The 17367-nt window shown below is 32.0% G+C and overlaps 1 protein-coding gene across 1 annotated transcript in view; it reads left to right on the top strand.

The window, feature by feature from the left end:
- The window catches only part of LOC129231059 (transient receptor potential protein-like), a 103578-nt gene extending 94406 nt beyond the window's left edge, over nt 1-9172 (top strand). The window contains exons 13-15 of the mRNA XM_054865307.1: nt 2279-2314; nt 4807-4987; nt 8296-9172. Coding sequence (XP_054721282.1) covers nt 2279-2314; nt 4807-4987; nt 8296-9086 — 1008 coding nt within the window. The 3' untranslated portion in view covers nt 9087-9172. The remainder of the gene's footprint in view (nt 1-2278; nt 2315-4806; nt 4988-8295) is intronic.
- Nucleotides 9173-17367: the final 8195 nt, after the last annotated feature.

Raw genomic sequence — 17367 nt, 5'->3', positions numbered from 1 at the left:
ACATTGATCTCAGATACGAAAAAAGATACGAGTTTTGCCGATTTTAAAAGTCACAAATTGCGACCAAAATGCGATAAAACTGAGCTTAAACCCCTTAAGTGTTCTTTTAAACAAAAATTAACAGGTAAATTATTGCAAAGGATCAATGATTTTAGCCAAAAATCTACGTTTGATACATTTAAAACGCTTTCTCTGGAAGAACGAATAAATGATAGATGTTTTTTTTTTATTTTTGCGTTACACTTTCTGGTCGTAACAGTGCATCTATCATATTAAAAATCATTGTTAATCACTTCATAACATCTGAATGCACTGCATTAATTTATCTCCTCTATATAAAGTTCGGAATCAAATAGAATGTAAATTATGTAAAACAACAAATAAAAATTACGAGCAACATAATCAACATACTTTTAAAAATACGTTATTTCTTATAGCGCAACTTACACTGTAAAAACGACTCAGAAACGTTCCTGGAAATCCAATTTCTGCCAGTAACATATCTTTCAAAAAAAAGGGAACGTTTTCCGCTAAATGTCAGTAACATTTCTGAAACTATTCTTGAAACTCTCTGAAGAATTTGCAAATATCCCCAGTCAAGTCAAGAGTAAATTACACTAGGCAACAAAAAAGAACTTTTTGTCTACGTCCTGGTTTTATATAGTAAATTCTTACTAATTCTGGGTCAAGAAAAACGGATATGGTAGTGGATTTTTTTTATTAGCTCTTGTTTTCAAGATACATAAAAGCCCATTGGAGAAAGATGCACAGCAACTAAACATTGGTTTCAAGGTAATGTTAAAAAGGAAAAAAAAAAATCCTGTGCAATTAATGTTATTTAATAGGTCCTGTTTTATTAAACAATGATTATTTTTCGGAAAGCAATGGTTGATTTTGGCTTATTGCTGTAATCGCTTCATTTTCGATTGATTTTTGTACGTCAAAGAAGGACCATCTCTTGTAATAGTTCAGCAGCATTTGGTGAGCATTAACTTAGCCCAATGATCCTGATATTTGCGTTCCATTGTAAAGATATCTTGATGAAACCTCATGCTCACTGCTCATAGCTTTAGTTTTTTAACAAAATATCCTGGAAGACGTGAGCAAAATAGAGTTTCAGAGACATATCATTCATCAATGGTCACAGAAATTCCGTAGGGATTGTTTGACCAACTATTTTTAGCTCTCATCCTCCCTGCTACTTAGAAAGACTTGTAATATACCCTTAAAGGTTTCTTGGGTGTTTTTTCCCCTTGCATTTTTTTTTCTTCAAAAACAGTGATTTTCATAATTGCGCGTATTTGAAGAGCCGTTAAAAATTCTCTCATGAATCTTAGCTTCAATATATCTTCAAAATTTCCCTCTAAGGTGTTGGAAAATTGTCTTTGTTCACAGCTTTCACAAAGTTCTCCATTATTCCCAGCAGAATGATCATGGGTGGAAGCAAAAATGGGTGGATCTACCAGAGGCTGATTTTGGGCATTTCTCTTTCCAGAATTTTAATTTCTTGAAGTACATTTTGGTTTTCATGTAGTGAGATTTTCTATCCTAACCTGGGGTGACAGTTTAAAAGAGAGTCAGTCCCATGGGGGGTGTTTCTTTTTTCCAAGAAAAAGAGACTATTAGTGAGAATTCACCATCCTATTTGGCTCTGTATCTTGAAAACTAGAGCTAATCTCAACGTTTTATGGTGATTTCCGTGTTTAGCGAGGCAAAATACTTCGGAAATAGCTATTTTTGAGCCGGATGCATTTTTGCTGTTGACTAGTGCAGTTAAGCTGATTTAATGTAAACTTATTGGAACGTGCCGATTTATCAAGTTAGCTCCAGACGCATTAATGCAAACAGGGCCAAAACTAAGAGAGGATCGCAAGTTATATCCAAGCATCTCCATTACAAGGCAGCAGCTATTCTGTGACTTAATCGCTCTCATTGGGAACTTTATCAACCTAGACAGCCAGCCCGTAGCGGAACTGAAGCCGATACACTTAATGAACACGCTCAGTCAATCTTTAAACTGGTCGTTAAAAATATTTTTCACAACAGTCTGCATTCGTGCAACTTGTAACAATTCAAGACACTTTTTTGCAAATATACTTGATTTTACGGGGAAATAAATGAAAACCTATGAAAGGAACGAAACGTTTCCACGGAAATAATTAGTAACGTTTCGGAATTGTTTTACAGTGTAAAATTAAATTGAAAAACAGTACCATGCTTTTTATATAGTTTCAAGTCAATCAACCTATTGATACATGTGTGTTTTGTTGCTTTGCAGGTGAAAGAAGAACTTGAAAGAGATGCTAAATACAGAGTAAGTAAACATTTTGTAAGCTTTTTTCGTTACTGAGAACAAACTCATTTTGATTCCTGTTTCTTTATTATAAAGCTATTTCTTGATTTACTTTTTTTATTTCTTTCTGCTATTTTGGATCTTCAATTTAATTTAAACGATGGTTTGTTTCTTCCAATTGTTTCGGCAATTATTTTCCAGTTTTAGGTTCTATGAAGCAGTTTTTCAATGTTTTACGTTAGTCTAATCTTTTACGAACTTATAATTATGTTGTGATCCAAGCGTCTTTCTTCAAATAAATAACAGTTGATTATATTTGTCTGTGTTTTTCTCGTGGTTGCTGTTTAGCGTTTGAAACTCTTTCTCCCATCTCCCCTCTTTTTTTTTATGCATTGACTGCTCTATAATCCCTTAACACAAGCCTGAAATAGTTTTGCAATAGTTTGATTTTCACATTTATTCGTTAAACAAGATTTACTTTACAAATTTAGTAGTTTTAAAATATTGTTGAATTTTCAAAATCCAAAAAAAAAAAAAAATAATAAGTTTCAACTATGTAGACGACGAATATAACTATACATCAGTCTCAATACTTTCTCTGATCAAAGAACATGACAAACTTTAAAAACAACCTATTTTTCAAATCTTTTTTTTTTTTACAGGTATAGAACTTTAAGTTCAAATAAAACACAGTTAAATGGCGTTAATTGCCATGAGTTTGGCTTTATTCGAAAGATGATTCTTTGCAATTTTTATTTAAATATGATTTCCGGCACACGGTCGGAGAAAGTCCAATCGGGAAGTAGAATTTTCTCACTTTTTGCAGCAATATAGAGGCCGTATGTCAGTCTCTTCCAAAGTGTCAATCGTCTGTGGCTTATCGGTGTAGACCAGAGACTTTACATAGCCCCACAAAAATAGTCCAGCGGTGTTAAATCGCATGATCTTGCAGGCCAATTCACGGGTTCATTACGCGAAATTATTCGTTCACCGAATGTTTCTCTCAATAAATCAGTTGTGACACCCGTTGTGTGGCATGTTGCACCGTCTTGTTGTCTATTCATGATGAAATGGCAAACCAAACACAAAACAAGTGACAGCTATCAAAATGGCGCACATATCAAACAGTGTTGCAAACTTAAAGTTCTGTACCTCGAAAAGGAAAAAAAAAAAACCCTTTAGGTTGCTTTCTTTCCATTGAAACAGATCTGACAGAGAAACGACTTTTACAAGATTTTTTTTCTCTTTTAGAATTAACGTATAGGGGCTTGGTGACAAAATTGGTATATACAGTGAAACTTCGATTTTACGTTTCTCAAGGGACTGGGTTAAAAAAACGGAAAATAAGAGGAAAATGTAAAATACAGGAAATACAAAGCAGCAAAACTAATGATGGGACCCGACGAAAAAACGTTAAATTCGGGGAAAACGTAGATTCGGGACGTAAAATTGGGGTTTCACTATACAGGGTGTTTCTGAACTCTTGGGCAAAACTTTAAGGGGTGATAGTACATATCAGAACAGACAGTGTAATGTCAAAAAGGGTCGCAAAACTCTTCCAAAGGAGATAGGCGCCATTTAAGTTCAGGTTCCAAAATTTCAAATGCTCATTAAAAACGGAAAAATTGGTCGAGTCGTTTGCGGTTTTCGCTAAAATTATTCTTTTTATCAGTATTTTCTTGTAAGATGTAGTTTAGAAAACGCCGATAGAGGGCACTTTAAACTTTGGAGTAACGAACAACTATTTTTTTACTGCTATTTTTGAATCTCATTAAATGTTTTGAAGTGCTTCCACTCAAACTTAAATTTTCAGGTCAAAATCAGAATCATTGGGAGTCATTAAATTGCGCAAACTGAACTTTGTTCAGAAGTTGTTTTCAGGAGGTTCCCTTGAAGGGTTTTTTGAAGTTTATCCGGCGGTATGACAAATTTATTACTGTCCTTGGTACTTAGGTGGAAAAAGTTATGACAAATCTTTTATGTTTCATTCTACTTTTTGATTTGCATACACAACTCTAACCACAGTCAACAGGGGAAACGTATTTTCTGATTCCCCCTTCTATAAGTTCATAGAATCAGGTGGGGGTAAAGTAGTCATAAAATCCTGGTTTTTTAATTTAGGTGGATAATAAATGCGATAGTTTCTTTGAAAACTTCGAAATTTTTTTGTTGTTATTGTACATTACATCAATAAAGAAAAATTACCTTGAATTTCGGGAAGAAAAAATTGATGTAAATAGTCTTAAGACATTTTCATTTTTATATGTGTTTATGACCTTGAGGTGGAGTAAAGTAGTCATAGTTTAAAAAAAATGTAAAACCATCATAAATAACCATAATGTTTAAAAAAACTCTCAACACAGCAAGTGCTTTTAAAGAAATTTAATGTATTTAAATAATTTAATGTGTGTAAATAATTTAATGTGAATGGTTTAGGTGTGGTGTATGCGAGAGAGAGAGAGAGAGAGAAACATTTGAGTTCATCTATCTTAAGTTTCGGTTATTCCATATAGTCTGTGATGAGATGCTTAATACGCCGATACGTCACAACGCAGCAGAGGAAGGCTGAAGATACTGGTGTGACAGAGGATGACGTGAATGAAGTGAAGCAAGTAGTGACCAGTTTTCGAAGTGAACTGTTTGACATCCTTAAAAATAATGGCATGAAAGGAGTTAATTCTACATCAGAAACATGTAAGTATTGCTAGAAATTTTCAAAGAGCTATGATTAAATAAACACTTTCTCACGAAATTTGTTCTCCCAAATTCCCTATAAAATATCCTTTTAATCAAAATTACGTATTTTAATGAAAGTAATGTTTTTTCGGGAGGAGAAGAATTGTTTTTTTCTAATTATCGTACGTAGTTTAATTAAATTATTTTTATTCTCAGTGAGAGGGATTTTCAATTTGTTCTAATGTGTACTTAAATGAAGTTTTTTTTTCTTTCCGGGGAGCGGTATTTTTATTTTGTTTCGGCTGTAATGTGAAATTTAATCAATTTTTTTTCTTGAGGGAGAAGCACAATTACCTTTTTGTTCTAATTGCATTGCGTATTTTAATTAAACTTCTTTTTAGAGATAACTAGATAAATGTAGAGATAGATAATTACAGAGATAGATAAACATAGATTGCTAGTTATAGAGATGGATAAAAAAAATGTTTTGATGAAATTAATAGTTATAAATATATATTGATAAATATAGAGGTATAGACAGATAGGCAAATAAATTATACGCAAGTTAAGTTACACTGTGTGACACGATTAATCTATCATGAATAATATCATGTGTATTGAATTACTTATTTAATTGTAACCAAAGTCACCGAATGAATGATATGGATGTCTAAAGCGTCACGTTTCTAAGTTATATTATTTATAACATTTTCATGCACCCTCGTTTATAATGCTATAAAAAAATCCATTTTTGTTTCAAAAATTAGAAATATATAACAGCTTATTAGTATATACTGGGAAAAATATCATCTGCAACAGTTATTGTTTAATAGATTATTTTATTCCAATAAGAATTGTTGTAAGTTTCTGAAGTGGCAACTCGTATTTTTTTAAATTTATCTCTTATTCCGCAAGAAAACGATTCTTCCGTCCTTGCATATAAAACTTCGTTTGACGAAAAAATTTATCAAAGCTACGGATAACAACGACAAAGGATTTTTGTGTTTGAAAAGTATTTTTCCTAAGTTGAGCACTGCTAAATGACGAGAAGGCATTTTTGTCGACCATCAATTAAGAAAGCTTATGAAGAAAAAGCCCAAAAAGAACTACTGGTTGGTTGTCTCAAAAAGAGGTAATTCAAGGATTTTTAGTCAGTTATAAAACTAAAAAAGCCAAGTTTTTAGAGAAAAACTAGTTGAAAAAATATGAAACGTAGGGATGTGGAATGTTATTAAAGATGCATTTCTTCCACACTCACTTCGATTGCTTCTCTCCTCCTGCAATGGTGAGTGATGAATATGGTTAATTCATTCACAAAGATATTGAACCTAAAGAAGAACTTAACGAAGGCAAAGGGAATGCAAAAATGTTGAGAGATGACGCTTGGTTTCTAATTCAAGAAAATTTCACTATTCATAAGAGGAAAAGTTAATTTTTCCCCATTTTCTTTTATAACATGCGGGTTTTTTTTTTTTTTTTTTTTTTTTTTTTTTGACGCAATGATAACACACCTGTGCTATTTCTCCTCACAATTTTTTCATATGTCTATATTATTGCTATATTTGCATTAAGATTCAAAATATAAGTAAATGAACATGTTTAGATTTGATTTAAAAAATTCAGTTTTTAGCCATTTATAGAAATTAAATGTGTCTAAAATTTAAAATGGTACGTGTTACGAGAATTTAGTTTATATATTTATGTTTAGCAAGCCCAACTTGGTATTTAACTTAATGTTATAGAAACAAAGTAAAATTTTATCACAGTGTTATTATTTTAATGAATAATAACATGTTATTCTAAAGTCACTTAAAAAACTTCAATGTAAAAAAGTATAAACTTGTCCATAAATCATTGTACTTCAGAGCTATATTGCCCCAAAAAGTAGATAAACTTTTCACGATCCCCTGAAAGCAAACTGAGCGTGGACGCCTCTAACATTAAACGGAATTATTCCTTATGTCGCAGGAACGTAAAGAAAACTCTTCAAGATCCCTTGTGAAAGTCCTAGAATGAATGTAACATGTTACATTGGGGACTCTGGGAAAAACGTTTTGGTACCACCGGCGGACCTTAGACAAAACAACGCTTTCACTTCATCTCACAATGAGCCTCGTGTTTTTCCGCATTACTCTTTTATTCAGTGAAGTAGGGGAATGTGGGGCAAAGTGAAAAATTTAAGTTTACTGAAAAATTTCAAAATGAACAAATTGGAAATTTGTTTTGAAAATTGAAGTACATAAAGAAAGAACATCGTATTTTAGATTAAAACTTGCATTGAAACATTTTTTTTTTACTCTTGGTAGTAAAATTGTTCCTTCAAAAAAAGTGGAAAATTCTCCCTTTGTTTTTTTTTTTTTTTTTTTCATTTTGCGAAGTGAAAAGTGAAATATTTTTCGAAAGAAATATTTTATTTTCGATTGTGAAAAATGTTTTTGAACAAATAAATGAGCGAGCAGAAGGATAATTGAATAAATGAAAAGATAAAGAAACAATAAACTAATAGATAAATAAACTAATTAATTAATACAGGGGAAAATAAATGAGTAAATAAAATAGTAAATGAATGAATTAATAAGGAAATTATTAAATGAAAGAATGTAAATAAATTAGTTAATAAATGATTAAGTGATTTAGTAAATGATTGAATGGGTGAACAAAATGAACTAATTTCACTTTGCCCCGCATGCACTTGACTAATAGTGAAAAATACTAAAAATACAAATGAGCTAAATATTAACTAAATAAATACTGCACCGAATATTAGAAGGTTCCAATTGATATTTAAAATATTAACAACAAAAACTTCAACATTTGATAATATCGAATTAATTTTTGACTTACAGCAAAATATTACAGTTGGAGAATCAATTTTTCAAAATTGCTTGTATTATCATATGCTTAGATTTTCAGAGGTATTTTTTTCTTGTCTGGAATGGACTATATATGTCACTACATAGTTAAAATATTACCAGTCAAGTGGCGCTAAAAGCAGAGTAAATATTCCACCATTTCACTTTGCCCCACATTCCCCTACTAATTTCCTACGTGATGTTAAGAAGGCATTTTAAAAATTACTTGCTTTTTGTAGAAAAGAGTAACTACAGTCATAGATCTAAAGAGATGAAAATTTTTAATTCTGGCATACGGGTTTCATGTATATCAAATCGGTTGATTATTGTTTTGAATATTTATCTCATACACACTGTTTTTACAGAAAAAATTTACTATTACTTTGTTTTATAAATTATGGTTTATCAATAACAAATACTGCTATTTGATTAGTTTAAACATTATTTATTCATTTTTGTAAATTTTATTTACAGTAAGCCGCAAAGAGCGCTTGAGAGAAAGACGACTTTTGAAAGACTTCAACATTGATTTGGTAGAAACTGTAGTCGATGCTTTTGTAAAGACTGACATGAAAAATAAATTCAGTGTGGTTCGTCGTTTAACCACAAGGAGACGTGATAAAGCAAAGAAGAACTGGAACGCTATTGTTGGTGCTGCCCGTGCAAAACAAAACCCAATTGGCAGAACGTTAGACCATAGTGGTAGTCTGAAAGATCTCAGAGAAAAAGTTTTTCAAGAACAAGAAATTTCGCCAATGAAAGGAGTTAAAAGATTTGCAAATGTTGCTCGAAGAGTTATACATGATCCATCTTACAAGAGCAATTTTGATGCTAGTCAAAACATTCAATGCATCGAAGAAGAAGATCCGGACACATTTTCTCCTAGTACTACCCCACGAAATTCGGTACAGAATATTATGGTCAATGATGAAACTGTTATCAAAACTAAAAGTCCTACCATAGCAGCTTCATCAAGCTCAGTAGATTGCGCTGTTATTGAGGTAGAAAAAGATATTTCTGTTGGTAAACCAAAAGATAAACCACTTGAAGAAAGTCAAGATCGCTGCAAAGACGAAGATGGGATTAAGCCTTCCATTCCTGTTAAAGTTTTGGAAGTAAAAGCAATTGTGCCCCCATCTCCAAGTTCGGAAACACGAAGACATTCTGCACCAGGCAGTAAGGGTGAAAGCACGTCTGTTTATACTTTTCAAAACCGCAAAGATCAAGTCCATCCTTCACCAACAGGAAAAAAAGGGTGGATATGACTTTAGCTTCACTCAAATATGTTTTCTTTGCTTGAACATGATCATGAATGCACCATTTTTAGTTTCATATTGTTCACAAATTTGTATTTTTCAGCCTTTTAAAGTAATAAATATATGTAACTAAGTTGCAATTTATATTTTTCGACATACTTACACAACTCTTAGCACTTTACGGCCCTCGTATATGCAGAAAAAAGAACAAATAAAAACAGATTGAGGCAAAAGAGAGTACGTTGTTTTTTAACAGCAATTACGCATTGAATTAATTCTGCCCAAATTAAAAAAAATATATTACTAAAATCATCGTAAATTTGCTTCATCATATCGCAAAATCCTAGTTTTAGCAATTTTTTTTTTAAAAATTAAATGTTTCTTCAAATTGTTTCGCACGTATTTAATTTGATTTATATTGGATTTTACAATAAATGAAAAAAAAAAAATAATTAGTTTTTCCGGGTAAAGCTTTTGGTCAACTGAAGGGCAACACCTGCGACCAAATCATATTGAAATCTTTAATGAAAGATATGCTCGTAGATATTTTTCTATGTATAATGTTAATTGTGTTTCTATGTATAATGGATGATTTTAGCATAACATGAATAGGAACTGCATTTCTAGTTCTCAGGCAGTCTTCAAATGCAAATAACGAAAGACTTTTTAGTTTTTGGCGAAATTTATCTCGTCATATTACTGATGAAACAAATTCTTTCCATTTGATGAAAGGTTTAATCTTAGAATTTTTTGTGAAGCTGTTTCACCAAAAACGACGAAAATTTCGCACGATTTGAGGATGAGTTTCAGGAGAGTGAACACACATGGGAGCAAAATAATAAGTTCTTTACATCTAACGCTACTCAGAACTAAGTAAGAATAAATATTTGAATTATTTAACCAAAGTTCTATACTCTTACCATTCAAAGACACTACAATAAAGTATATCGACACCTAATCACAGCTAAGGAGATATAGTGTCCACGAATGTAACTATAGAACATGATAAATTAAGACATAAAGTTAAAACAAGTTAGCTCTTTACAACACTAAATTGGAAAAAGTAAGAATATTTGAATTACTTGTCTAAGTTCTACCCTTGCTACATATATGATACAATGATCTTTATAAATTATTAAAACCTATATTTAATTCAGATCGATATGGCTTAATGGCTTTAAAACTAAAACCGAACCGACAGTTCGGATTAGCAAGATAATATGACTGGCAGAGAAGTTGAAGTGAAAAAGGCACTAGACAGTGCTGTTACTTGTTGAATTAAATATCTATTTCTCCATCTGTCTACGGATTTAATTTCAAAACCTGTGATAAGATTTCGATATGTAGTAAAAATCAAAACAAATTTAACAAAAGGAACAATAGTAACGATGTTTTCTTCGAATGCTCCTTCCTCCATTTCAAACAATCAAAAAGCGAATTCATATGTTATATGCTGGTAATAAATTGATGAAAATTTGAGACTACTTTATAAGATATAAATAACATAGTTGATTTAAATAGTATTTAAATGAGAAAAAGAAATAGCATAATTTTATCTGCTCCGTACTTGGTAAACTATTATTCTTATTCTTTCCAACATTGCTTGGTTTTTAAATGTTGCTGCTTTATTTCCAAATATCATACTGGTTCGATTCTTCGATATTGACCCTCCTAGAAAAGTTGCAAGTAATTTGATGTCACTTAAAATTGAGGTTTGTTTTTAAAACCGTCCTTCGAAAAATAATTCGGTTTACAACGGACTTCTGAAACTTCCCTTATTACGTTACCCTTAAAGCCCCTTCGGAAAGCAATCCATCAGAAGGAAGGGGAGATGGCTATTTTATATTCCATTAAATGTAGAAAGTTAATCCCTAAATACTAGGGGTTCGTCTTTATAGGGGCGTCAGGGGTTCCCCTATGCTTATTGAGTCAACGGTTTGATTAAACTGGAAACTAACACTTATAGTCGGGACTGAATAATAATTCACTTGCGTAACTCTTACGGAGTAATGGTATAGTGAAAATAAGGAAATTAGTTACTATTGTTTTCGTGTTATGTGGTACAATCATGAAAAAAAAAAAAACCTCTATCAATTCGAAGACAATTTACACTAGAGACGCGTGGTAGGTGTCAATGTTTCAGGAATAATATAGGGGAATGTGGAGCAAAGTGATATAGTTAATTTAACTTACTATTTTCAAAATGAACGAGTTGGAAATTTGTTCCGAAAATTACGGCACATAGAGAAATAATAATGTATTTTATAATACAACTTGCATTGAAACAATATTTTTAATTTTTACATATATATTTATGTTAAAATTTTCGTAATAAAATAAATTTTCATTTTGACTTTAAATTTGTACTTCCAAAAAAAAAGGTTCAAGTTTTTCACATTATTTCTTAATGGGGCAAAGTGAAAAATAAAGTACTTTCCTGCTGAACTATTTTTATTCGATTATTAAAGATATTTTTGATCAAATAAATAAGTAAATAAAAAAGTAAATAAGTAAATTACGAATTAATAAATAAATAAATTATTTTATGTAAGAGAAAAATTAAATGAGTGAATAAATTAATGAAAGAATAAGAAAATAAGTGAATAAATCAGTGAATAAGTAAATGAAGGAATTTAAATGAAATAATTAATAAATAAACTGTAAGTGATTTGATAAAAGATTGAATTAGTAAATGAAATGAACTATTTCACCTTGCCCCATCCGCTTTGCCACGCATGCACTTGACTAATTCTACAAAGCATTAGAAATACAAATAAGCATAATATTAAACAAATAAATACTGCACTGAATATTAGTAGGTCTCAGATAATACAGTAAAACCTGTAAAGTTGACCACCCTTGTAAGTTGATCACCTGTCTATGTTGACCGCTTTTGTCAGGAACGGAATTAGTCCTATCTTATATATTGAAAGAAAATCTCTATAACTTGACCACCTCTCTATCTTGACCACCTGTCTATCTTGACCACTAATATACACCAAATTTGGTTTGAAGTATTGTAAAAAACCCTTTGTAAGTTGAACACTTGGTTTATTTTTTAAAACTTTCTTTAACAATTATTTTATATTTTATTATTTATTTATTTATCTTTTTTTTTTTTTTTTTGATAGCTTTCCAAGAAAATTTTTAATGCTTTTACTAGCATTTTACTAGCTTTTACTAACGTTTTACTAACTAAATAAAACCGCAAACATAAATCTTATGCTGCTCTTTATTCTGCAACTTGTTTTTCATTCGTTGTTCTCTATTTAAGATAGCCCACTCTCTGTTCAAAGAAGATAGGTGTCAGTACAAAAGTACAAGTTTTTTTCAGCTGCAATATGTTGTGGTAACACTGGAATTGTGCTAAAGAACAGGCCCGGATCTATAAATTTTGGGCCCCCTGCAACAAAATATGTAGGGCCTCTCCCTAGTAGCCTGCAGTGTCTATTTGTAAAGTTAACAAGTTTTAGTGCTATTTTTTTTTTAATTTCTAGGGCGTTAGCCCCCTTAAGGACGTGGACCCCTGCACTGCGGGTACGCAGATGTGGGCCTGCTAAATAGTAAAGTTATATATTTCTGGTGCAAGGGATTATGAAATTAGGACATTTTAATTTTTGCCTTTATTAACTGAGAGTGTCGAGCTTGTTGCTCTTTTTGCTATAAGTTTTACATAAAAAGGCTACAAAAAGAAAGTTAACTGAACTTGAGATTAATAAAAAGTATGAAATATGAAAATTAATTGAAAAGGGAGAAAGCCAGATTAAATTAGCTGGGCACATATGGAATTTCCAGAATTAGTGTCTAGTATGGTTGAAAACAAGGAAAAAATGACAAAAATATTTGAATAGTATTTTCAATTAGTGTTTGAGTTAAATAGAAAGAGTAAGGGTGAATTCGTTAAAAAATGAATACATGGTGCAAGAAATGACAAAAAAAAAAAAAAAAAAAAATCATTACCCCTTTATAAGTTGACCACCTAGACCGCCAAAGTACAGCACCGCGAATGGTCAACTTACACAGGTTTCACTGTATTTAAAATGCTGATATAACAAGAACTTTATCATTTAAAAATAACAAAAATAATTTTTGGCTTACAGCAAAATATTAAAACATGTGTATCAATTTGAAAATTGCTTGCGTTATAGCGTTCTTTGATTTTCAGGGATATATTTTCTTGACTGGAATAGACTACATGTGCTACTATATAGTTAAAATATTACTACATAGGTGGCGCTTAAAGCAGAATAAATATTTCACCATTCCACTTTGCCTCGCTACTTCACTTTGCCCCATACTCCCCTACTCAACAAACGTTGTTATATAATTTGACGATTTTTAAGGGTCGTCTTCATTTTAAAATGAGCATCAATTTAAAAATTCTCAATGAAAACCACAGTTTTTCATCACATGTTTGAAACAAGCATTATTTTTTTTACTTTGTGTATCAAATTTAGAGTAATTTGGCCTCATCATGGTAATTTGATTTCTCATGGCATCATATGGTCACCATATTTTAAATTACTACAACAGTAAGATAGTTACTAATGTAGATTAATTGTTCAATTATTTACCTCCAATTATTATATTATATTCAATCCTTTAAAAAGAAAATAAGTTTAAAAATATTGTTGGTGCTATTGTTGTTACTATTATTATCGAAATTTAACTTGGCAATTTTAAAAGAATGTTCTCGTTTTTTAAATTTTAAAATGGTGTTATTTTTCTAAATGTTATTACACGTAATTTTATTTTCATTTTCAAGCAGAATGCATGCTTCTGTGAATGAACTTTACATAAGCCATACGAAGAAATGTTTCTTTACGTGGACGGGCCGTCAAAATATTGTTGACGTTTTCTTTCTGCAGACAATTTATGACTGTCAAAGGTAGACTAATTTCACGCCAAATCTGCAAGAAATAGCTGGGGTTTTGGGACAGCCATTGTGTCTATTGATCGACCATTTGAGACAAAAAAAAAATTGGGGACTTTCGTGCATCACTCAACAATTCGTGAATAAAGACAGCTTAAGACCTACCTGGTAGTTGCACCACACGCACAATACGCACCGGTGTGAATGGGACTGTAGGTCCCTTTGACACAGTCATGCTGGGGGGTTGTACATCATCCACTACAATTGGTTCTAAGGCTTCGGGGCAATGATAAATTGTGGTGGTAAGGGGACATTACTGTGGTCATTTATCTAAAAGAAGACAATACCTGACAAACAATCGCATACATGGGAAACTAGACACTCCAGTCCATAAAGTACTTAGTCTTAAGAAAGGGGTGTGAAAAAATTTGATTTAGTTCTTCAATATTTTAGTGCTTTTCCACCCATTTTTAGTGTCACGCAACCTGTTATTTGGTCTCGCTTGTTAACTGATTTTCCACTTGATTTACAAAAGAAAACCCTGCAGGATAGGCTCTCTGATATGGGAGAATACGGCGAAGTTACATTAAAATTGTGTAGTTTCGGTTTGGCAATAATGTGTGCTTGTAGATAGCTTTTAGTAAGCACACTATATGAAATTCACACCAATTCTACAACAAAAAATACGGTTCTCTGATATTTTTGTGCTTTTAGGCACATTTTCTGTGCCATGTCACCTATTATTTAATCTCGTTAACTGATTTTCCACTTGACTTACAAATGAAACAATGGAGGATAGGCTCTCTAATATGTAAGAATACACTAAAAAATACTGGTTAACGGATGTCTGTACATTTTGCTTTAATAGATAAAGCGTTGTTTCCTTTTTTTTTCTTTCTTTTCTTTTAACTGCTAATTCATAAATGTTGTTGTAGTTTTTGCTGTCAATAAGACGCTTTCACCTACAACCTTCTCCGTTCCAGAAGTATCCGTCAATTGAAGAAAGTTTCCTTTCTTTTGTTCTGTGTTTTTGTTCTCGTTATTTGAAGAAAGAAAGATGTGTCGCACCACAAACAACCGTCACCAACCATCCTCTTCTGCCTCACAGGAGGATATTGAGCGCGAGCGACCAGTTTGACCTTTTCAACTCGTATCATAATAAGTGCTCCTAATGCCTGGTAGTTGAAGAATTTTTTTTTTTTTTACAATTATGCTGGAACTTTCATCAAAAGAAATTATTAGTTTTTTCACACGCTTAGACATCCAAAATGAAAAGGCTATTTATGCAGAATGTTCCTTCAACTTTTTCGTTTATCAAACTGAAATTCATACATTTTTTTTAACTTCAAAATTTTTACGTTAGGATAAACAGACTCTCGAATTATATGTACTTTTTAAAATCCGTTTATGTCTAAATAAAGCATAAAATGTTTCTTCGAAAAGGTCCATTTTCTTAAAAAAATTTCAGGAGGTCTCTCTCCTAATAATAAGACGTCCAAAGGAGAACCTGCAGATGGCTTTTCTAAAAATTAAAAGCATTATGCTGTTATCTCCGGTTCTTGAGTGAAATAGTGTGAGCAAATTTTGCTGTTTTATTTTATATCTCTTTATTATAGTGTAGTTACTGCAATGTTTGTGCATGAATTTCTGTTTGACTTGCAATCTGTTCTTCGTGTACGTGTATTCTATTGTCTTTTTTTCATTCTTTTTATCAGAACAGATCAGTTTATAAATTACGAGAAGCTTTGATGGGACAGAAAAGCCAAAATTTTAAAGCTTTATTGATCATCTACGTCTTTTGTTAGTACATTTACTTGGCTTTTTTTTTTTTTTTTTTGAATAAAAGTGCTCTTGGAGACATCTAAGAATTTATTTTTTTTCATAGTACAGTCCCGCCCGTCCATGGCGAAGTCAATAGGACCAAATAATAAATTTCGTTATAAGAAGTTACAAAACATATAGTAACTTTTCAGTGAGGAATTTAATCAATACCGTTTTAGCCATGAATTCACTACATAATGGCTTAGCTGTAAATGAGCGCGACTGTACTACATCTGCATCATGAAAGGTGATGCCGTTACTCATCGGATGAAACAGCCCAATTCTAGTCGGTTATAGTTTAGAGTCAGTACAGGTGGGGCTATGCATCAGAGCCGAATTTAGCTTCATATCGCCCCTAGGCAATTTTGAAATCTGCTGCCCCCTCCCCCCCCCTAAAAGAAGCAAAATTTCCTTGACTCAAAAAAAAAAAAAAAAAAAACGCAAAAATGTGTTCCCCAGGTTCAAACTGTCAAACTTATGAAGAAATGATGACGTTTCACATTCAGAGGCGCCCCGATGAAATGATCACAGTGATCTCCCAAAAAAAGTTTTATTCGGCAAATTTTGCTGACTATTCGGAAAATACCATGATTGAAAAACATTCGACTTTCATACGATGTGTGAAAGTAATCATTATTAAACTACAAAAAAAAATTGTCTCTGTGGAAAATGAAAGAATGCTAATATTTTACTTTCAAGAATAACAATTTAATTCAAAAAATGTGTGGTTAAAGCAAATTTGCCGTCCCTGAAAAGTTTGCCTACTCTGCTTGTTAGAAAATTGGGTCTTGCTATGCAAAGAAGTTTAGTCGGTTTGAACACTTTACGCATAATGCAAATATATAAATTTAAACGCTTTTTCTTTTTTTTGATGTGTAATGCTGCTCTAAATCAGACAGAGATCTTGATCAAAATCACGCTTTGCACGACCGCATGACCGTGAATAGATGTCTTTCACTATCAACGGTTAAACAAATTTCTCCTGAGAAATGAATGGCGCGCATCTGGTAATTTCATCAGTTCTTCTGTAGTTCAATACATTGAATTGAAAAGGAATTCCATAACAAGATGCGTTAAATACGCTTGTTATAATACATGAGATATAGCGCCATGGCGCCTTGGCACTTGCAATTGGAAGGGGAATAATCATGCATCACTTGTATAACAGTTCTTAAAACGTCCTAAAATTACTTTTTTTTTTTTTTTATTCACTACGTTACACGTTTTAGAATCTTCATCAATTAACTATTTCGTTGCTGAATTAAGTTCAATCACGAAATAGTCAATTACTGACGCTTTAAAAACATTTCCAGAACTTTAACCTGTCGACGTTTCTAAAACTTTAACCCTGTTGACGTTTCTAATACTTTAACCCTGTTGACGTTCCTAAAACATTCCCGGTGTGCTTCTCATGACTTAAAAATAACGTGTACAAAACGTCATCATGATGCTTCCTGCATTGCACAGCTATGAAAAACGAGCGATCGCGATTTTTTTCTCTATCTACCTGAACGATACGTTTCATCTCCATACCATGTGGTAAAGTCAACATCACTCCACGAACTCTTTGAAATTTCTTTCCCGATATGTATATTC

The sequence above is a fragment of the Uloborus diversus genome, chromosome 10 (genome assembly GCF_026930045.1).
Source record: "Uloborus diversus isolate 005 chromosome 10, Udiv.v.3.1, whole genome shotgun sequence".
Taxonomy (NCBI): Eukaryota; Metazoa; Arthropoda; class Arachnida; order Araneae; family Uloboridae; genus Uloborus; species Uloborus diversus.
This window is presented reverse-complemented; position numbering and strand designations above follow the sequence as displayed.